At 38.1% G+C, this 22,922-nt stretch overlaps 2 protein-coding genes across 5 annotated transcripts in view; one reads left to right on the forward strand and one right to left on the reverse strand.

Annotated features, from left to right (window-relative positions):
* Positions 1 to 22,922, forward strand: part of LOC135682911 (uncharacterized) — a 55,575-nt gene that overhangs the window by 18,271 nt on the left and 14,382 nt on the right. For all 4 annotated transcript variants that reach the window (XM_089113304.1, XM_089113302.1, XM_089113303.1 and 1 more), the window contains exons 15-17: positions 770 to 820; positions 1,695 to 1,763; positions 4,851 to 4,931. In XM_089113304.1, coding sequence (XP_088969430.1) covers positions 770 to 820; positions 1,695 to 1,763; positions 4,851 to 4,931 — 201 coding nt within the window. The remainder of the gene's footprint in view (positions 1 to 769; positions 821 to 1,694; positions 1,764 to 4,850; positions 4,932 to 22,922) is intronic.
* Positions 5,861 to 14,693, reverse strand: LOC135682914 (melanopsin-A). Its single transcript, XM_065198007.2, has 2 exons — positions 14,324 to 14,693; positions 5,861 to 9,072 (listed from the first exon to the last, which is right to left on the reverse strand). The coding sequence occupies exon 2, from the start codon at positions 8,794 to 8,796 to the stop codon at positions 7,792 to 7,794; it is 1,005 nt and encodes a 334-aa protein (XP_065054079.2). The 5' UTR covers positions 8,797 to 9,072; positions 14,324 to 14,693; the 3' UTR covers positions 5,861 to 7,791.

Raw genomic sequence — 22,922 nt, forward strand, 5'->3', positions numbered from 1 at the left:
ACTAGCAAAATGTTGATGATAACGTCTTAAGTTCTGTTTTGTATATAAGTATCATTTGCTTTTTGCCAACAAGACAATTTTCATTGCATTCTGGAGAATTTCGATATCACAAATTCCAAACTATTTCAACAGAAATTTTATTCAGATTTTTTATAGTCACATGAAATCTATTAAATCTCAACGTTCTGGAACCTGGTGCTAAAAAATTTGATGATGATAGCATTTGCAAAAACAACTATGTTGCGGTTGTCAGTTTCCAATGATCTTCCCAGTTGCAGTGGTTTTGTAATACTTAAATTAATATTTATATTACTTATAATGGCTCATTTTTAATATAAGTAAAAAATATGGAAAAAAAGTCCATCTAAACCAAAATCTGAAGCAGTAGAAATTATGTGAACTTAGGCTTAAAAGATTAACGTTTCGTGTGAGTATTATTTGTCAATATAGAGAGAAAGGTATATGACGATTTACTTATAAAAATATTACACAACATTAGAAAATATAAATATGATATGGATTCGGCAAAAATGCAGAATGGTGAACATAAGATAATGCTTAATGCAGAGAATCCTTAATGATATTGAAACGAATCGCACGTTTGTAAGAATCTTCAAAAGAGCAAGCATATGAACATATTGAAAAGAATCGCAAGTTTATAAGAATCTTGAAAAGAGCAAGCATATGAACATATTGAAAAGAATCGCAAGTTTATAAGAATCTTGAAGAGAGCAAGCATATGAACAACCTGCTAATATTTCTTCTGCAGATTGCTTGTAGTGGTTTGAGCAGAATCACTCAGGAAACTGGCATAAAAAAGGTAATTTTTTCATGATGCGATGACAATTTTGGTTTACCTGAAACCTCTACAAATCTGGCAAGAATTCTTCTGTTTTCCTACAACGTAACGGCTTGTTTTTCTTTACGAAAATCGTCATTAGACCATGTCATCATTTTATGTTATGTTCCTTCCCCATCTTCTGGTTAATTCTGCCGAACGGTTCAAAAAAATTTTTTATATTTGAGTAGTCCTGGATTGCATCAAAATCGAACAGTTGGTCCAAGAACAATATTTTTTTATGCTTGTCATTGTAACTCCGTTTCCGTTAAAATTTCGGTTGAGTTTGTTTAGTACGTTTTATAGCTTCTTTGTTCTTGTACGTGGGTGAAAACACACGTTTGTTTCTCTTTGAACCAAAATTATAGCTAGGCCAATAATATAATATAAGTGTTTACAATAAAGCATTAAACACTACTCATTTCAATAAGGCTTATTAATACAAGAGAAATACAGCAAAACGAAAAACGAAGTCTTTCCAAATGTTTTAAAGCATCAGATTTAAGGTTCCGATGTAAATAGATTCAACAACTTGAGAAATCTGAATTCTTCCTTCATGTCATTTTCAAACGTTTTAGACTTTGTCCAATGTTAGACGATATAAGGATTGGTTTGCAGAGATTTTCTAACATTTTACAACATCCAAACGCTTTTCATATGACACTCCTCAGAGCATAAATTCACGTCAGAATAAGGTCCCGAAATGAAGAAGATGCAAAATATATCCCCAGTTGTGGATCGAAATAGGCCAGTTAGAAAAACACAAGCACAAGACCGGTATATTTTTTTGCAAAAGTTCTTGTTTATATTTATAGATATTTTTATGAGATAACCCTCGCTGCTGTTTTCGTTTTAGGAGGATTCTCATGAAGCAGCCCTCGTTGAAGAAATAGAGAGTCTCCTCGGAAATGTAAAGGAAGCCGAGGTAAGTTGGGCTGTTGATTGCTTTGTATTTTGAATGGGAAACATTGTTGTTTTATCCCGAATAAAGTCCTCGTTTGCACGAGACACGATCCGGGCAGGCTTTTTAGTTTGATGGAGGGGAAGTTGGAACTAGCTGATGGAGGGGGCGACGAAGGGGAGGAGCTACAGGATACTCTCGTTAAGTGGGACATTCAAGGGACCGCGTAAAGTGTTCTAGTTAGCGGGCGTCCTACTTATCCGAATGCTTGAAAAAGGTAAGCAAGTTCAAGGGACCGGGAAAATCTGTACTTCATAGCGGGCGTCCTACTTATGCAGGGTACCACATAACGAAAGTATACTTTATTTCTTTAGCAATCTAGGAAGCAAGAAGAGGGTAAGTGTTCGTCAAAGGTAAGGGTAAGTAAGGGTAAGTCAACAAGCGCTGGGAAAGAAACATGAGTTATGGGACAGAGTTCGCAAAGTTGGCACAGAGACTTGGAATTAGTGAGCACGGGAAAGTTTCTGGTGTGCTCAGGGGATTGGGGGCAGGGTAATACCTCTTATCTCGGAGAGCAATGTGCGTGGTTGTATTTGTTAAAGGATTGATAGGTCATCAGCAAAACGCCGATGAGGAAGAGGTGGAGAAGTTTTGTAAGATCGGAGTTGTTGATGAGATGAATGGCTTTTGATTGGATTTTGTCTTTAGAAGGTAAAGAAAATCTAGGAGCGCCACCCCTAATATGAGAGCAGTACTCTAAAGAAGGAAGAATATGAGATTTATACATTGTCAAATGTTGACCATTGAGCGTGAGAAGTACCACATGCGTTGGAGAAGAATCCAAAATCTAAACAGGAGTGGATCTTTATGTAATATCGTGTAAATAGGGTCTTAAACGACACGAGATCTTTTTTGGATTCGGCTCAAGCCAAGCCACGTGTGAAAATTTTCTCAAACAGGTACGGATGGCAGGTCCAAATGGGTTCGGATCTGCAAGGTCTCGGGTAGACGCAAGGCTGATTTCGTACCAGTTTGGGTACACATCTAATTGGACCCGATACAATTGAAAACGGGGTTTGAATCTTGCTTTGTTGTACGCTTCTGTTTTATCCCTTGCTTTGCTGCGCCAGCCCACCTTTTGTAATTTAAGAGACACAAAAATTATATATACTTGATGTTTTGTGATTGATTCAAAGTTTCTAAGATTTCGGGGTGGTACAAAATAGTGCCACGAATTCACTTCTAGACGATTTTGCTGTATAACAATAGCCTAAAAATGATAGTATTTTTCAAATGATCTAAAGAAAGGCAGAGGTATGATTTTCTTCCTTGGAGCAAATCGAAAAAGGAAGAGGGATTAAAGTTTTTTTAACCGATATTAAGGCTTGTTGGATGGCTTTGCATTCCCAGTGTCGAATCTCTTATAAAAGCTTCTTATAAGAAGCTGGACAAATGCCATACTGAAATTTATTCGCCAAGTCTCTTTTTGGTGCTTGCCTCGTTATCACTGCGTACAAGGTCTTCTATGGGTTTTTGATCCTTGAATATTCGATTTAAACACATTAAGATTTACCAATAGAATGAGTTGGCTTGGTATTCAGCTGGTTCGGCCAAAATTCAGGAGTGGACGGCTCATAAGGTTTCCCTTGATTGTTATCTGTGTCATTTTCCCACCACTGAGACGAACGACGGATGAAATCTCCAATTACCATACTATATAGGTGCCCGCAGCCAGAATCAGAATTTTCATGGGATTTTCAAATTCAACATGGTTTTGACTAGAGCTCCTATCAACCACAACCTAATACTTTTCTCTGTAAAACTGGATTTTTACAGATGATGCATTCTGGGAGAATTCTCAGTTCCGGGAGCCTGATAACTAAGAATTATTTGCATGAAGCCAAACTAAACCACGTTCACTACTCAAAGGGACGGTTTTTAAGTCAAAAAAGGCGCACCCATTAATATTAAGTTTGCTTTCATCCACCTTACTTTCGAGGTGAGTATTTGGCCTGAAGTCAAGCATATATCTTGAATTGGCTCGAAGGAGGAAAGCATGGAAAAATCATGGTCTACAATGCTGTTTAGATACAAATCTAGACAAAAGGTGACCCATTGAGTGTACTGCATGTAAAAAAAGTGCGCTTTATAAAACCACGAAAGTAAAGAAGCACTATCTTTATTATATAGCTGCAGTCAATAAATATTAATAATAAGAATATTCTGCCAAATCTCCTTTTCGAAGAAGTTACTATTACTTAAACACAGAATTGTCAGGAGAGACATCATGTTGTAAAGGTCTAGGCCGGTGCACAAAGAAAATCCAACTTGTGAGATTATAGGTCTTAATTCATGTTAGAAACTGTGCGTATCCTACCATACCACTAAGCAACTCTTGCTAGCAACTAATTACCCCCGAGGTCATTTGCCGAAGAGGTTTCCCTGAGGCCTGTCAACGCAGTTGATGCCGGGGGAAAGGACTGGACACCAGCCTGAATAGCTAGGAATATTTAATCCATATTAAAGAACTGGAATTCCCAGTCAAATGAGTCTCGTGAGTTGTAAAAGTTGAGTTGATGAAGATTTTCATAGTTTAACATATTTCTTGATCATGCAAAAATATTATTTTCATGTTATTATTTTGGATATGCAGCAATTCGGTTGATACTTGCTTAAAACAATGATCAGTTTTCCATAAACATCTCTAACCTTAAAAGAGAAAATTTTCGAACAAAAGTTGATTATTTTATGAGCGGAAATGGAATTGGTATTGGTAAAGATTGTATGTGTACAATGTCCTACTTTATTCTCCTTTTTTGAAACAAAGACTGAAAGGAAATTGCCGGACAACATTGCCGGACAACATTTCCGGACAACATTTCCGGACAACATTTCCGGACAACATTGCCGGACAACATTGCCGGACAGCATTGCCGGACCACATTGCCGGACAACATAGCCAAAAATATCGCCAAAGAAGCCGAACTGTTTTTCATGCTAAACATTCTGTCCGCTAAATTTGTGTACGTCCGCTGAATATTTTGCACTTTGTGGTATGTAGTTTTATGTAAATTGATTGGAACCCATATAGACCTTGCTTTCTCGTTTCAGAACTTGCTGAAACGAATCGAGGCCAAGCGGGACAATTTCCTTTACTGGAACGAGCAGATGACGCTGTACGAGCAACAGAACGTGAGTCTTGTCGTATACATGATTACTTTGTTGCATAATTCAATGGCCTAGCTTAACCGCCCAACAACATGTAGGCGTCTCCATGTTTTCATTTCCATTTCAGGACATTTCTCTTAAGACCATTCCTTTTAAGGTTTGTGGAATACGTCACAAAGCATTTGAAAGCAAGGAAGTATGGTTTGATAATCATTCGCCGCTTTTAAATTGCACATCATAACTGTGGCAAACGGGGTTAAGGCCTGTTTAAACGATTCTTTGAATGGGCCTAAGTAATTTTCATATTCAAAAGATATAGTTTTTTTATTAATTTTTTTTAAACAGATTCATACAGGGTTCCAATTCAATGTTAAAAAACATGTTTTGTTTCCGAGTCAAGATCATTCCTAACTGTTTCGAGTCAAGATTTAATAACATTTTTATGTTTTGGCGATAGATTTAGGAAATTTGAAACCATAGATTTTCATGCTATAAAATTAAGCTTAACCTAGGCAATGGCCTAAATGGTGATTTCAGATTTCAAGTAAGGCAGGAAATGGGTTGTAATAGGTATCGTTTATTTAGAGATTTTATTTTTCTACAACAGCATATTCAGTATGCCTATGACTTTTAACAAAATTAAACATATTTTCCCGGAATATTATTGAAAATCGTTATTTAATTTATATATTCATGCAAACTTTTAGCTGATAAATCATCCCCGAATTGTCTATGAAATTTCAGGAAGAAATTGATTTTCTTTCTTTTTTTCAACCACCATTAAGAATTATGAGCTAAGGCCAGTCTTATATGTGTCATGGCTACAGAAGACATCGTTTGGAAATGTTTTCTGCAAAATGGCGTGAAAAATTCTTCGTTAGCTTATTAGAATCAGCGATTTGATCAAATCTTTTGCTTGTCAGCCAAAAACCAAAATGGTTCCTACAAAACATTTCATGTGTTTTGAATAAAAATGGTTTTTACTTTTTTTTATCAAGCAGTAAAAAGTGTGAATTTCAAAACGCCCTGGGACAGCTGTATCGGTATTAATGGCCTTTGGAGAATTGTCTCTAGGAAAGATAGTATCTTGGGGAAACAAATTATTTTATAGACAGTCTCTCTGGACACGCCCGTAACGAACCAGGGTCACGCGATGCAATTCAGATTTAGTTTCAATCTGTTTTTAAGAAGAGAAACAAAAATATTTACTCGTTGTATGGTTTATTCTTAATCGGAATTCCGAAAGCGATAAAGCAAAGTGAACTTCTGTGAAATATTTTTAACAACTTTCATTTGATAACTATAAAGGTTGTTCCCGATTTTTCTTGCAATTTAACAAATCTTTTCTATTGCATAACTCATTTGATTGGTATTCATTATTGGCTCTTGATACCAAACGAAAACAATGTTACTTAGTTGTCTAGAAGTGGTTATAGAGTTTTATTTACCAATGTTGGCCAGTCGCTAGCTGTGTGGGTGAATTTATTTAACAGTTTTGCGAATTTGTACCCGAATTTAATCCTTTTTGCACACCTGGTGCTTCGAATGTCCGGTACAGAGAAGCAAAGCAATAGATTTCGCAATTACACAAAGAGCAAGTTTTCAAGTGAATACATGATGCATATAAAACTCTAAGAGATACATTTGTCAAGTATCATTGCTTGATATCGTTACATTATTAAGATTAGAATATTAATTGACTAATCTAAAAAGATATTAAGCCTTAATATTTTTCTATCAGAGATGCAAAGGCTTCTGCGACTACTGTGCTTTGCCATGACAGACACAAAAAATGGGCGTTGGGGAGGAAGGGGCTGCAGCCCACCTGTCTTTAGCGCTTTAGTAAATTTGTAATTATGCTAAAAGCACGGACGAGCGGAAACATATCATACTTAATTACTTTTTGCCGAATATTCCTCAGAATATAAATATCGGATACTGTCCAAAAGAAAGTGGCAGTGATTGGTCGAAAACAAAGAAACGACCAAACGCGCTATACTTCCCCTCACGTGACTTTCGATCCACATCTGGATATATGAATTTCTGCTTACCTTTGGACATTGTCCGACGTTTATACTCTGACGAGTTTCGGACGAAAAGTGCTTTAGTATGATATATTGCAATTTATATTGCTCTTCGATGCAATTTTGCAATACGAAAGGCTTACTGAATTATGTAAACAAAAATGAGGTCAAATAACCTTAGTAGAAGACATGCTTTCGGACGTGATGGTTGACCACTTTCGATATAGCTATTACTGAACATGCAAACAAACAGCTTGTATAAATCTGCAAACAACAGTATTTTCTCGCACTCTCCGTTCCTCTGAAATAACAAGATAAATTATTAACACTTGTATCAGCTCGTTTAGCCTTACTCTCCATTTGCTCTGATTCATGTGTAGGCGTAGGCCTATTATGACATTGTTTTTGTTTGTTGATGAGCCTTGGGGCCTGTTTACGCTATTTACAGCATTTCTATGTTCCAGTCGATTATATTCTTAATTAAAGGGCATATGTTGCATTAGCAGTTGGCTAATAAAACAAAAGCATTTACATTTCGTCTCAACTAATTTTTTCTGCCGTGAAATTTCACCCTCGATTCCATGCTTTGTACTAAACAAAAGAGATAATTGTATTGCATTAACCAATCATGTTCACGACACATGTCCTCTAAGTTAGGATAGCAAAACTGTTCTGGGAAAACGTGAATTCTGGGGAGGAACCACTTCAACTTTCTGGTTGTTCTTTATCAGAACCGTTTGCATCCAGAGGAAAATTGTTATCTCCAAAAACCAGCACCGGTGTTATCTTTAATTGAATTTAAGAATTGTCAATTAAATTTTTCCTTGGTTCACCATCTATCTTTGAGCCTCGTTTACTTGTCAAGTCCTCTCTGACATTGCCTCGTTTACAAGAAGTCTCTCATCTGTCTCTGTTCCCTGCTCGGTTTTGTTGATGTCATTCAGCACTGGAAGTTGCACTGCGCTTGCCTTTACCCTAAATTTGAATCTGAATGTCTCTCTCAGTCTCTTTTTGTATTCTTTGTGAATGAATAAAAATACAATTGGCAAGGTAAGAGTCGATCCTTTGGCAAAGAGGCTGGGGATCGTTTTTGTTAGCGGGCTCATCATTGTTGGGTTGACCATTGTAACGAAACAAACAATGGCATAGGGTGCCCATATGCAGAAAAAAGAAACTGTCAAGATGACTCCGAGCCTCATTAGAAGGTATTCTGCGTGACGCTTGCTTCTTTTAGTGGCAGAGTCGGGTTTTAGCGAGTTCCGTTTGATGAAAAAGAACAGTCGGATGTAGAGAGCAGCCATTATAGCTATGGGAAAGAAGAACGAGGTAATAGTTGCTGAAATGTTGTAGGTTATATGTGATATGTCTGGTACATCCCATTTCAGTGAACAGCTTAGGTAAAGCCCCTCAAGGCCGTAACTAGACCAGCCCAACAGCGGGAGAATGCACCAGAACAACGACAACAGTGCGCAATGAATACTTGGCATAATTCTGCTACAGTAGTCCGCTCTTCTTTCCTGTATCGATTTCGAAGTCAGAATCGTGTAGTGTTGCCATGACAACAGTACCATGTGATAGATAGAGGTAAGTGCCAGCCAGTAAGTCAAGAATGCATAAAAAGTGCAGACGTTATCGCCCCAGAACCATTGCTTGCCGAAGCAAACTGGCGTTACGAATATTTGATGGGCAATGCATTGAACAATATTGTCAATACAAAGAAACAGAAGCGTGAGAGTGACTGGAGTCTTCGAAGTCCTGTCGATGTCGTAAAGGATTTTGGTTGCCGTTGCATTGAAGATCAGGCTCGCGACGTTAGTGGATCCACTCCAAATGCCGATTGCATAATACGTGGTATTAGAAACCATCGTTTTGCAATGACGCCAAGACAAGCCACTTTACGCTACGGCTGCGAGTTCCTCTGCAAACACGATTAGTCTGAACCGTACGAAACTGTTTATAAGAAACAGCCGTATTTAGCAGTGAACAGCGGTTTACAGTGAGCAGATGGTGTTGTTTACTTCATTGTTCCATATCAGCCGTTAATTAAGGAGGCTTATGTGCATTCGCTCCCGCCTGTAATATCCATTAGTTTGTTCTCTTGGTACTATGTTGACGACTCTTTAGCTAGTGGCAAAGTAGGCCTAAAATAGAAGAAATACAGCATTTTATTGAACAAGCTTTCTTTGAGAATAGGCGGATAAAGCGGAAACATATGACACTGAAGTACCTTTCGTCCGACGCATTGCGACTATGAATGTCGGATGATATCCAAAGGTAATGCGGATCAAAAGTGACATGAGAATCGTCAAACAATTGCCAAAGTGTCAAACAATTTTTGAAGTTAATGAATTTTTTATAACAATCTCTTTTACTTATCACTTACTAATCTACTTATCACTTTCAGTTAATATTTAATTATTTATTTTTTTATCTTTTGGTTTATAATTTAAAGCTGTTTTTCGGTGGGGATGGCCACAGACACAGACATATTAACTTTTAGCTTCAAGAAATGCAAATAACAATCTTTAACGTGATTGGCTAAAGCCATTAAACTAATGACATCACTTTTTTATTGCGTCCAGTAATAACATCATGTTACTTTCCCCCATCAAGTTTGCAACGTTTGTCGTAGAAAATCGTAGAGAATAGTAGATAGAAAATCGAAGAAAATCGCAGTTGCTGACGACAAATCCGCGAATATGCCTAAAGCTATAAGAATTTACATTCTACTCTATTTTTGAATATCTAATCTCTGAAGGTTGTGAAAAGCTTCAGAAAAGTATAGCCACATTAAACACCAGATTAAATAGTGAGCTACTTCTTCTTGTATATTCAATTTGCTAGGTGGGTTTACTACAAGACATTTAAATCATTTGAATTAGAACTTTGCAAGAATCAGTTTCAGAACCATGTATGTGAACCTTGTTGGCACTAAATCATGGGCTCATAGGCGCCGACTTTCATTTTTCCCAGGGGGGGGGGCTCAAAATTTAAATTAAAAAAAAATTAAAAAAGTTAAAAGGTAGAGAAATTTCCTGAAGCTTTAATAACGTTTAGACTAAATTTTTTACAAGGGATTTCTTAGATTCTATTTATTCTTTAACGATAGATCAATTTCACATTTTTGAGATTTAGAAAATACATATACCTTCCTTCAGCTGTTCTGCGCCGAATTTTCAGCCTAGTGGCAGATTTCAAACGAAATTCCCAGGGAGGGCTGAGCCACCCTCCCCTCCCCCCCCCCATAGCAATTCACAGGGGGGGCTCGAGCCCCCGAGCCCCCACGTAGTCGGCGCCTATGCATGGGCTAGATATTGACAGGTGCATAGATGGCTAAGTGGCTAGAGTCCCTGACATGACCAGAGTGAGGGAGGTCGCAAGCACTCTGCTAGGCGTAGGAATCACGAGGTATTGTCACATCGAGAGGAAGGGCCAGGACACTGCATGATAAGAGAAGCTTTTCGATGTCTAAAAAGCTACCTTCGGATGCTAGGCAGATACAAAAACAAATACATTTACATGAAGTAATAGGCTGACCTTCTAGGCTGCAGACAATAGCGGCCTGCGTCCACGCAGCAGCCCCGTGCGATCCGGTTCTAAAGAAGCTAGATAAGCATGTTTCTTATCCGACATATGGAAGTATTTTCAAGAAGATACTTGACAGATGACGTCAGTGCATGGGGGATTTCCATCAAAAGGGTTTTTTACAAGTTAACCTCAACTTTGTTCAATGCCTCGTTTAAGGTTCTATACAATACATTCCTTCTATACGTTCGTTCTATACACTTCAACACGATTGAGCTACAAGCAATGGTGCTACTGAGGCGAAATGGTTCCACTCTGAATTAACATAGTGCAAAAATGTTTTTTATGCGCGCGCATGCTGACGTGATTTACCTGCCCGCGAAAATTGTGTCGTTCTGTCCCGGATGCGATTGATATAAAAATATATGAGAAAACAAACTTTGAATTTTAACCTTACCTCTGCTTTATTTTTATGGAGTCAAATAGATAAATTATCTACTTAAGATACATTTATATCATTAAATTATGGCTTTAAAACCTTATTAATCTCTTCGTGGCCTATGCTTTACTGCCAAACTAAAGTATCCTATGCCTAGGCCTACTATTAGGCAAGAAGGGAAATATGAACAATTTAAAAAGTAAATTTTCAAGCGTTACCCAATTTTCCGCCTCTGAAGGAGACAATATACAAAAAAATTGAACTTTTGACTACAAGTATACAAAAATTCAGGATGCGGCATGGTGGAAATTTTTCACGATCGTTAATTCAAATATCGAACAAAACTTCCCATGTTGACCTTTCAAAATTTCGCTTTTGTTTGGTTTCCTACTCTTATAGAAAAATACCGAAGCGATTTCAAAATCGCGTTAAAAACAGCTACTTACATTCGTGACCAATCTATTTTAATGAAAAACTTCCATGAATATACCGCATATCCCAAAAAGTATGGCGGTTTTAAATCATCATTCAATCGCACCCATAAATTGACAATCCTAAAGTTAGGTATCTTTGCGGTGAAATTATGAACGTGACCCAATTTTCCAAATATGCCAACCAATATAATCTTATTTTTCGGGGCATGAAGATGAATCAATAAAAAAATCAGCGTGCGGCATGGTGCCGTTTTTGAGATAAAATAAATTTGAATTTTGAACTTTTTCTCCGTGGAACTGACAATATTTGAGGCATACTCACATGGTAAAATTTTGTATATAAAATGAGCCGATCAGGCTTTAAGTTCACTCCGCCATGCTCAGGTCTTTTGTGGTTGTGGTGACACAAAACCCTATAACATTGCACCTCCCAGGAGGCCTGGATCGGAATCAAAGTGTCACATGGTCGGTTGGCGGGAAAAATTTTGCGCGTCGCCATTTGGCCGCAGCTTGCAGGCGCAAAAGCTCTTTGCACAGCGGCTGCAAACATTTTTGCTCTATGTTCTCTGAATTACAAAGTGTTTCCATTAGAGTTTAATTGCCGGTCTCCAATTAATCGCGTAATTTATTACGAGTTTTGCTGTGATCGCTTAAGAGCCCAACTCAGCTGCGCATGCCTAAACTGAGGTCAACAAATACTTATCCTTAACATCTGCCTTGCAGCTCACGTATTTCACGGAAAACGTATTAGCGGAAACAATTAGCGCGGCGGAAAGTGCCAAGAATTGCATCTTTAAAGAAAAGAAATTCACTTGACAGGTCATTCATTTTTTACGTAACGCAAAAAACTGCCAATTTTTAAGACTGACCCAATGTATGTAGCGAAGAGCTTCCTACAAGTGCCCTAGTACTGTCTTGTACAAAACTTTAAAGCTGAATATGACGTTTCCTCCCGTCGTTCTAGATAAGTTTGGCCCAAGGAATTGATCTCTTTCAGTTTAGTGCACCTTTCTTTTTTACTGCGAACTTTCCTGAACTGTCGCTTTGAATATCACATTTTCCTTTTCCTCTTTCAAATCAAAATTTAGTGAAACCTATTTGCAGGGCTTACTTCTTCTGGTCTGATCAAAGGCCATTTAATGTTTGATGATTCTGATATGATAAAATACGTGGACAAATGGCTTACTAGTTTTTGGAAAACCCGGAGTTTGAATATATCATTTTGGCATAAGTTAGTAGAAGGAACAATAATTTGTAGCATAGTAGCAGCGAAAGTTAGAATGCATAAAATGCAAAGCAATGTTTTATAACGATTACAAAAAAGACATATGGTTGAAAACATTTCGTATAGATGCTGGAGAGCCGGATAATCCATTCACCTAGGTGAAAATAGTGTAAGACCCCGTTTACACTGTCCCGTGCAAGTTTGGAACCGTGACAAAACTGTCGCGGTTCGCCCTTCCGTTTACACTAGCACTGTGGAACCGTGACGATTTTGCTCTGCTATCCGGAACAGTTTTGACCCTGCTTTGAAAGCGAACGAATTTTGTACCGTCACGGTTCCGTTTTTGAACGGGACAGTGTAAACACCTATCCGAGACGATTTTGTCACGGATTCACAAAGAGGTCTTTTGTATGGCTGTTTCAGGTAATCGAGGCTTTGATTGTGGCGTAACTACGTTGTCAAATTCTGAAGAAAAGACGACCACAGAAAAGGCTTGTATTGTTTCCCAGTTCAAGCCTTGATTGGACTTTGCAGTTCTGAAGTCTAAAATAACACTGAAAATTAAAGCCACCTTTTCGTTCGTCCAAGGGAAGTTTTTATCGGCCTTCTTCTCCATTTTATCTCTTAATAAAATTTCGATTGTTGACTTCGGCCGCAAAATAAAAGCCTTGGTTGACAAAATACAGCTTCTTCTAAACAATGTTCTACCATTAAATTAAGGTCGTACTGGTACAGTGTAAACGGAACGGCTAAACGGAACAATTTGGAACCGCGACAGTGTAAACACTTGCGAACCGTAACGGTACAAAATTGTCCCGGGACAGTGTAAACGGGGTCTAAGGTGATGATCGGAAAAAATGGAAGTGGAATAATGTTCAGCTTGGCGTATGATACCAATTCAGTCTAAGCAACTACAAAATGGAGCCTTAAAGAAACTGTCAAGTCGGCATATTCCACTTTTGACACAATACTAAAATGCGTCGCGATCTTTGGGTTGAAATGTGCATTCAAACACTTGCAAGAGAAATTCTGCCTTAGAGAGGTAATAAGTGGTCATGGGGACGATATATTGTTGCAATCGCCGATTTGAAATTTTTGTCTCATTGTAAGAGAAACCATTTGAAACAATATTTTCATTTGTTACAGATGCGATTGCAAACGTTTTACCATTAAGTCCGTGTGCCGTCGGAACGAATTTCATATTAGGGGGCTACCCATTGTATTTTTTCCCATTCAGTACGCTGTTATTAAGGAAATATACTACAGTTTGACAATTATTGCTTTCCTCTCCCCCGCTTCCGAAAGATGACAAAAATCAAACAAGTTGCGAATCTCGATACCTTTCCACCTTTAGGTAGAAGCATTCGCCTAGACCTCAAAGAGAGAAACGATTTTTGACTTTCTGTCAACAAGAAAATGATATTTGTCAACGAGAAAATTCTGTCATCTTGCAAAGATTTTTAGATTTAGCTTTCTTCAATCGATCAGTTCAATGTTTTGCAGGATTGCATATTCACCTCTCTCGGTGACGGAAGCAAGTAATAGTGGTAGTTTAAATCAACGAAGTTCTGAAAGAACCCACAATTTGCTGCAAACGTTTCATGATGGCTTGCGTGTTTCAACGAATTTTAACTCTGACAGTAAATCAATTTTCGGGTCAGATTTAAAAACGAAAATCATTTTAAATCTAAATCCTGGTAGAATTTGCCTCGATAGGAATTGCGGATACTTTGAGTAAAATACCATGGAAAATAATTTCAAATTCTTACCTTATGTTGTATATGTATGACAGCAGTACGTGAACATCTCCCCAGCAATGCATGGCAGAAAAGACCCTTTGCTATCCAAGCAAGGTTACTTTTAAAGTACCCCATTAATTATTCATAAGAATATGATCCTAGTTTTCGATTAATCTTTAAAGCGATCAAAACTCTCGGTGATATTGAAAGAATTTATTTTATAGTACCTGTCCATTTAATTTTGTTTACCCTTAAATGTTTAAAGGTTTCTTGCAAGTGAGCCACTGTCGAAGTTCTAGCAAATTCAAGGCGATCGAGATTGGCAAATTTATTGTGTTGAAAAGCTCCTTTAGAGAAACTGAAAATTGTTACTAAATTAGTTTGCAAGAAAAATTTGGTTTACCTCAGAAGGTTGTTAAATCCGATAAAGCCAAAAGGTACCATCCAGAATGTATTGGCATATCAGCGAAGTTTTATCATTTAAGAACTCTTGCTTCTTGTCATGGGTATATTTCGATAAACATTTGCTGGCTATTTACTTCTAAAGGAATGTGTCAAGCGAAACAAAAGAGTCACACATTTATCGCTGAAGTTTGGCGCTGATGAAAGGGAACAAAATCGATCTCTTCGCACTGAAGTGCCGAGCTAGCATGCCGGCTTTTTTATGGCTTTTGTGTGGTTGGCCATGTATTTTCGCCGCAAGGGAGCAGTTTCCTCCCAAAATGGCTGTCTTGAAAATCTGAAATGTTGGAATACTGAAATGTTGGAATGCATTTTCTGAAACATATACACCAATATGCTAGCGAGTATAATCTATAATGGTTTAGGGATTCGATGTGATGAGAGGCTATTTAGAAATATTTAGGGCCTGTTTACATGAAGTAGGCTAGTTTCCGCAGGTGAGGTCGTATTCGCAACTGTTTACATGGGGGCGCCATTTATCCCACTTAGGTGGGATGGCCTATTATTAAAAAACTGTAAATGAGGTTTTTTAGTATTTGGCGCAACAATATTGAATATAAGTTTCCCCAACATTGGCGAGAAACAATTGGATTCCTTTTCTGACCGTTAAATAATACGTTATGCTCGGATTCGTACTTCAGTTAGACGGAATTCTAATTTTGTGTTCGATCTATCAAAAGTATGCGATCGATAGGTTTGTATCATTTCAGTTGAGGAAACATTTGAATTCTCTAGGTCTCTGTACGCTTTTGCTACGGTTTTAGCAGAAGAGCCCGAACTGTTTGACGATTCAAACGACATTATGATTTGGTTTAGTTTGGCGCCAACTCCCTCTACGCAGGCGCATTGATTTCCAGTGAGTGGGCTAGCCCAACTGATTGCGTTACCATGGATAATTTCCATCCCACTTGACGCGGATCCCACCTGTCCTTCTCGCGGATCTCATCTGAGCGGGCTGGCCCACTCTCCATGTAAACGCGAATACAGAGAACAAAGGAATGTATAGAAAGCACGGATCCGACTCGAGTTAACCAGCCCACTTCATGTAAACAGGCCCTAAGGCACTTCTTCGGGCCCATCAATTTCTTCTAGATCATGTTTCAGCGCACTAGCAATCCATGCGTTGTTTACATAGTTCTGCATTCGAGTTTATGCAAGGTGGGGCCCGCGTCAGGTGGCATGAAAATTGTGTGGAAATGTGACCAGGTGGGCCGGCCCACGTAGGTTGATTGGAATGAATATCAATCGAGTTCTTCAGTGATGACGTCACAAAAGTCCACTTTTGAGTGCAAAATCAGTTGAGTATGTTACACATTTGCTGGGATATTGCTAAATGAGCATGGGTTCTTCTCTTCCCCATCAAGCCTCTGTAGTCTGGCTGGTATCTGTTAATAACTTCGTGAAAACAGCCAAAATAACTGATCCGTTAGCAATCTTCAAATCTTTCATTGGCGATGCGATGTCTCACCAAATTTTTGACAAATCTTACTGACTTTACATATTAAGAGGTATTTCATAGTGCTCTTTTAGATCATGTGATTAAAATGAAAAATTCTAAAAATATATTTTTACGATGTCGCACTCGAATTATACAGGGAATTTTGCAAAACTATATAGCAACTTGCCTAAACGAAATTCTTAAAGTTTGAATCAAAAAGTAAAGTCCACTGGTCAGTTAAGCCTTGGGAAATTTCTGGTATAAAAGACCGGATGTTGCGTTTATGGAAGCGTGTGCAAATGCAACACACAGAGGCAGCCGCCTTTCCACTAGCTTGGGTTAAAACATATCCGGGTTAAAAGTTATCCGTTTCTGCGTCGCGTTCCAGCTAACCCACTTGAAAACGGGTAAGTTTGAAAACGGGTCTCAAAGTGGGTCAGTTTTTACCCGGGTATCTTTTGACCCACCTGCGAGTTAATGGAAACGCCGAATCCCGGATAACTTCTGACCCACTTGCAACAACAGCAACGTTTAAAAATTGAGATGGCACCAAAAATCAAAAAACAAAATCCTGGATGTCAATGTTGCTTCCATTGGCCTACAACGATAGAAATTGAAGGATTTTTGATGCAAATACTGATTTCTCTTACAACTTTTCACCCTGGATACATTTTAACCCGGCTTAGTGGGAACGATCAAAAACGGATTAAAAGCGGGTCGAAGAATAATGCCGTTTCCATTGACACACTTTAAAAACGGATAACTTCTAACCCGAATACGTTTTAACCCAGGCTAGTGGAAAGGCTGCCAGAGAGAACGGTATGAAGAGAACAGCTTTGCATTTAATGTGTGGGATATATGAAAGACATCAGATTCATCTATCATTAACTATAAATAACTTGTTACTAGATATCTAAAATACGAATTTCAAGCAAACAGCAACATCATTTTAACCAGTGCAAGAAAACAACATATTGTACAGAGACCATTAGATCTATTGGCCAACAAATATGGCAAAAGCTACCTACTGAGATTAAAGAGTCACAATCACTACATATTTTAAAAATGAATTATAAAATCTTAAGAAAACTTCGAGTGCAACTGTAGATAATTATTATTATTATTATTATTATACCAGTCATGGCACGAACCTACAGTACGACATCTATCGTAATACTAAAGAGGTATTAAAGGCTGTCAAATCAGACAACAAAGAACGTCTCTCCCAAAACTTACCATCTCAGGGAGCCACAATTACCTTGCTACTGAAACATTCACTGGAAAAGCTGAACGGTATTTGGTCAAGTACACAGAGCAATTTGCCTAGTAACATCTTTAACTTTACCATCAAGTATCTTAACAACACTCTTCCAACTCGTAAAAATCTGCTGAAATGGAACCTTAGTCAAACATCTGACTGTGAATTCTGTCTTCTTCCAGAAACACTTCTACACGTTGTTGCTGGATGCAAAGTGTACCTTGACCAAGGACGCTATACTTGGCGTCATAATTCTGCATTAAACTTTCTAGCCACTTCCTTCCAAGCAATAAATGGGTCTTCTCTCTACGCAGATTTACCAGGCTTTCTTTCCCCTTCTATCATAACTGGAGATCAACTACGCCTTGACTTTTTTTCAAAACTTAGGAAAACTGTCTGTACGTTTTAGCGCTAACCATAGGCTTTGAAACAAATCTCAACTGCAATGCTGTCAGAAAGTCAGAGAAATATGCCACCCTCGTATCTGATTTAAAACGTCAGTTTAAGTCAGTCTCGTTTGTCAATCTTTCCATCAGTTCTCTTGGTATTTTTGGCGACTCCTGCAGCTCATTCATCGACATGTGTGACTCTTTGTCCATTGATCATCAACAGAAACGCTACCTCATCTCCAAACTTACAAGCATCTCCATTCGCACCACATACTATATATTCTGCTGTAGAAACAAAACTTGGACTAACCCAGAGCTACTCCCCTTTTAACATTTTTTTTTCTTTTCTCATTACTACGATTGTAATAGTTTTTATTTTGTAAACACAGGCTAGCCAGTTACAAATTACCTTGTAGTAGTGAGATTTGTAATTGTAGTTTAATTAGAATTCAAAATGAAATGTTTCTATTCTTATTATTATTATGACAGATTTCAAACCAAGCAAGTTTATGGGGAGCTTATTTTCGGTCTGTGGCTTCGATACCTCCAAGGGTCTTATTTTCTAATGCTGCTTACTGGTTTTGCAATTATTTGTCCGCTGGATTATGGCCTCTTTAATTTTCGTTGCCCGCGTCTTTGCTACGAAATTCAAGCAGAATGTGGTTGCGAAAGCACGGCTGCGAAATTAAATTCAAGTGAGCTTCTTTGGTTTGACACTATTCAAAATCAGTCAGGAAATATATTGGGAAAGATAATTGTGACATTATTTGCTATATTTTGAAGCTGGATATTGTTATATTCTTGATTTCTAACCGCAGCAAATACGCGGAAAAAACACGGCCTATATTCAGCGAATGCAATCTTCAAAACTTAACCAAAACACACAGCATGATTATAGGTAATTTAATAAAACAATGGAAGAATCACGTGATAGATATTACAACTACTTCCCCTATTCGAAGGAATTGGTAATTTATCCAATAATGTTCGAAGGTAAAAAAGTTCCGTAACGATCTGGAGGTTGCCTCTGTCTAACCGGCCTTTCTCTGTTTATTTCTTTTGCATCGTTTCTTTGCTCTTGTTCTGGCTTTCTCTCTTCTGTGGTTTTGCTTTCCACTGACTCATCTATGTCGAAATCACTGTTTGTATCTTCATAATTACTGTTGCCAATGAACTTTTTAAAATGAGTAACATTTCTTGTTATTCTGTGCTTCTTGTTATTTTCTGCAACAACTTTACTGCCATATCTGCTTATTACAACGTACGGTGTTCTGTTGAAGAACGAAGTTAGCTTGTTCTTCCTTGGCTGTCGTACGAGAACAGTAGCACCAACTTGAATCGTACTTTGCTTCACATTTCGTCGTTTATCTGCATAGCTTTTGTGATACTCTTGACTTTTCTTTTCATTTTCTTCAGCCCAACGATGTTTATTGACCACCTTCATCCTTTCTATAGATGGCAATTTCCTTGGATCTTTCGATTGAATAGTAGTTCGCAGGGTGCTACTTTCGTTGTACAGTGTGGATTGATTTGATATTGTAGAAGGACTTGTTGATTTCCTGTCTACAAACTCTTCCTTCCAACACAGCTGTTTTGATGCATTTCTCTAGTGGTTGGCTAAACTTCTCAACCTCTCCATTTGCTTGCGGCCAAACTGGGGTAATTGGCTTTTGTTTTATCCCAAGTGCCTTACAGTAACGCGAAAATTCGTCACTTTGAAAGGGTGAACCATTGTCAGAACGTAATACAACTGGAATACCATGTCTAGCAAAGATTTCATCTAACTTTGCAATGGTTGAAGACGCTTTTGTTGAGTGAACAACTTCAACTTCTGGGTATCTTGAATACCGATCGATGACTACTAATAATAATTCACCTGAAGGTAACGGTCCACAAAAGTCCATATGAAGAACTTGCCAGGGACCAGATGGCATTTCTGAATCGGCTCTGGTGGAGATGATTTTCCTACTGCTTGATAAGGCAGACATTTCTTTACCAAATCTTCAACTAAATTATCAATTCCAGGAAACCAGACCTTTTCGCGCAATAGCGCTTTCATTTTTGCCGACCCTTGGTAACTTTCGTGAGCTATCTATACAGCTTTCATTTGCAGGGATTTCAGAATAACAATTCGACTTCCTCTCAAAATTATCCCTCTTTCTCCAATGGTTAACTCTCCCTTTATTTGTCGGTACGACTTCACGGTGTCCGTATTCCACAAATTCGAACCTATTGTAGCTCGTAGACTTTGAAGAACTCTATCTTCATTTGTTGCAGTAACTACTTCATCAAATGTTATTGCTTTAGGAATGCTATGACGTGTAAGAAAATTAATGTAAGCTTCAGTATAACTTTCTTATCTTGCAGCACTTTGTGGATTTTGATGTCTTGATAAGTAATCAGCAGGGTTATCTGCACCGGGTTTATACATAACATTGAACGTAAAGGGTTGTAAACGTAGAACCCAACGCTCTACGTTTACAACCCTTTACGTTCTAGCTGAAGGCTTCGAATTTCTGCTACCAACTTCAAGCGGTTCATGATCTGTAATCAGCGTAAATTTGCTGCCAAGTAAGTACAAATGAACGTGTTCCACAGACCATAAAATCCCTAGAGCTTCCTTCTCTGTTTGAGAGTATCGTTTCTCTACCTCGGTCAAAGCTCTACTTGCATATGCAATAACCTTGCCGTTTTCTTCACCTTTGGACTTCTGTGAAAAAATTGCTGACATTCCAACCGGGCTGGCATCTACTGTCACATGCGTTTCTTTTGTCATGTCAAAATATGCCATACAAGGTGCAGAAGCTAAGGCTTTTGTTAGCTTCTCGAATGCTTTTGGTGTACCTCTGTCCACTTGAACTGTGTATTCTTTTTCGTCAAATCACGCAATGGTGCGGATATCGTAGCAAAGTTAGCAATATATTTACTTGAATAGTTGGCAATTCCTAATAAGCTACGTACTGCTTGGGTAATCTTAGGAATAGGCGCGTTAAGCAACTCCAAAACACATTTAGGGTCAGGACGTGTACCCTTCTTTGTAAATATATGTTCACAGAATGCAAGTGTTTTCTGCAAAAACTGGCACTTGTCCTTATTTAACGCTAATCCAGTACTTTGCAAGCGAGCGAAGCAAGCGATCCAAATTCGCGACAAGCTCCTCGCGAGTCTTTCCATATACAATTATATCATCAGTAATATTTCTAAAACCACTTAGGCCTTGTAATTGGCGCTGTAAAGTATGCTGAAAAAGTTCTGCAGCAGCATTGGTGCCGTAATTAAGTCGCTTATATCGATACAATCCGAGGTGTGTACTGAAAGTTGTGATGTAACGGCTTGTTTTTTCCAACTCTAATTGATGGTACGCTTGTGATTAATCCAACTTTGAGAAAAATTTCGCACCATTCAATTCAATGCCTATATCGTTAACTGTTGGAATGGGATGTTGCACACGCTTTATAGTCTCGTTTGCGGCTCTCATATCAACACAAATTTTTACCGTACCGTCCTTTTTGGGCACTACTACAATGGGTGAAACCCAAGGTGTCCCTTCGTTATCTGGTACTTTTTCGATTATATCTTCCTTTTCCAAATGTTGCAAGGCTGCTTTGACCTTCTGTCGCATATGAAAAGGGATTCGACGTTGTTGCGGATTCATTGATATTCAAAATCACTTTCTCGCCTTTTTGTTTTCCAGTGTTCTCAAAAGCTTGGGCATGATTGTTGAGCATCCTGTTGAGATTTATGTCATCAGGTGATAGTTTATTCGGATTTTTTTTTTTTTTTTTTTTTTGATTAATCCGAGCTCTTGTGCTGTTGACAAACATAATAGGTTTCCGCTGTTATTGCTGTTCGCTACGTAAAATTTTGCTAAGGTAAAACGATCTTTAGACTCAACAACTGCATCGAATTTTCCAATAAATGTCACTGGCTTGCTGCTATCGTACGCAAAAGCTTTTAAATCTGTTCTTTTTAGGGCATGATTACCCGATTTTGAATACGTCGATTTGTCAATAACGTTGATGGAGGCTCCTGTATCTAGCAGCATTGTTAAGTAAGAGGCATCAAATACAAACACTAATTTTCGGGCTTTGTGAATTCCTTTTGTAACTTGCACCATCAATTCCATACAAATATTCATTTTCCGAACTTGATTTGCTTTCATGCTTCAATGGATGTAAAGCTTTCTTATGAGTAGTTTTCTCAAACTTCTTTCGCTGTTTATTCGGACAAACTGATGCAAAATGATTCTTTTCCTTACAATTTCGGCAAAATTTTCCTTGACTCAGACATTTTGCTATATGTACATAGGACTTCAAATTCGCCGGCGACAGATGAAAAAGTTCAGATAGTTTGAACTTTCAAGGCGAACGTCGCGCACAGCGCACGAAACGAAAAAGTTCAAATACGCATGCTCATAACCTTTCGCCGGCGAAGAAGCGAAAAAATTTCGCCCAATGGAGATTGGCCTTAAGAAAGTCTGATTAAAACTTGTTTCCAGTAAAAAAACTTCGCATTTTCTTTTTGCAGTTAATGAGTTGCCTTATGTAATCCATGAATTTGCTTCATGTTAGTCTGAATAAGTGTCTATCCAGTATTGTAGCAACCTACATATTTCAACACATTACAAAACAATACAACACGAAATAAAACAATTCAACACGACACAAAACAATACAACACGACACAAAACAATACAACGCGACACAAAACGACACAACACGACACAAAACAATTAATCACGACACAAAACAATACAACACGACACAAAACAATTCAACATGACACCAAACAATACAACACGACACGAAACAATTCAACACGACACAAAACAATTCAACACGACACAAAACAATACAACGCGACACAAAACGACACATCACGACACAAAACAATACAACACGACACAAAACAATTCAACACGACACAAACAATTCAACACGACACAAAACTATACAACACGACATATAACAATTCATCACGACACAAAACAAAACAACACGATACAAAATAATTCAACACGACACAAAACAGTTCAACACGACACAAAACAATACAACACGACACAAATCAATTCAACACGAC

Source organism: Rhopilema esculentum, chromosome 16 (genome assembly GCF_057945365.1).
Source record: "Rhopilema esculentum isolate cy_ngs chromosome 16, ASM5794536v1, whole genome shotgun sequence".
Taxonomy (NCBI): Eukaryota; Metazoa; Cnidaria; class Scyphozoa; order Rhizostomeae; family Rhizostomatidae; genus Rhopilema; species Rhopilema esculentum.

Bases quoted from the DNA above. Each gene is read 5' to 3' on its own strand.
- LOC135682914 (XM_065198007.2), bottom strand. From the start codon at position 8,796: ATGGTTTCTAATACCACGTATTATGCAATCGGCATTTGGAGTGGATCC.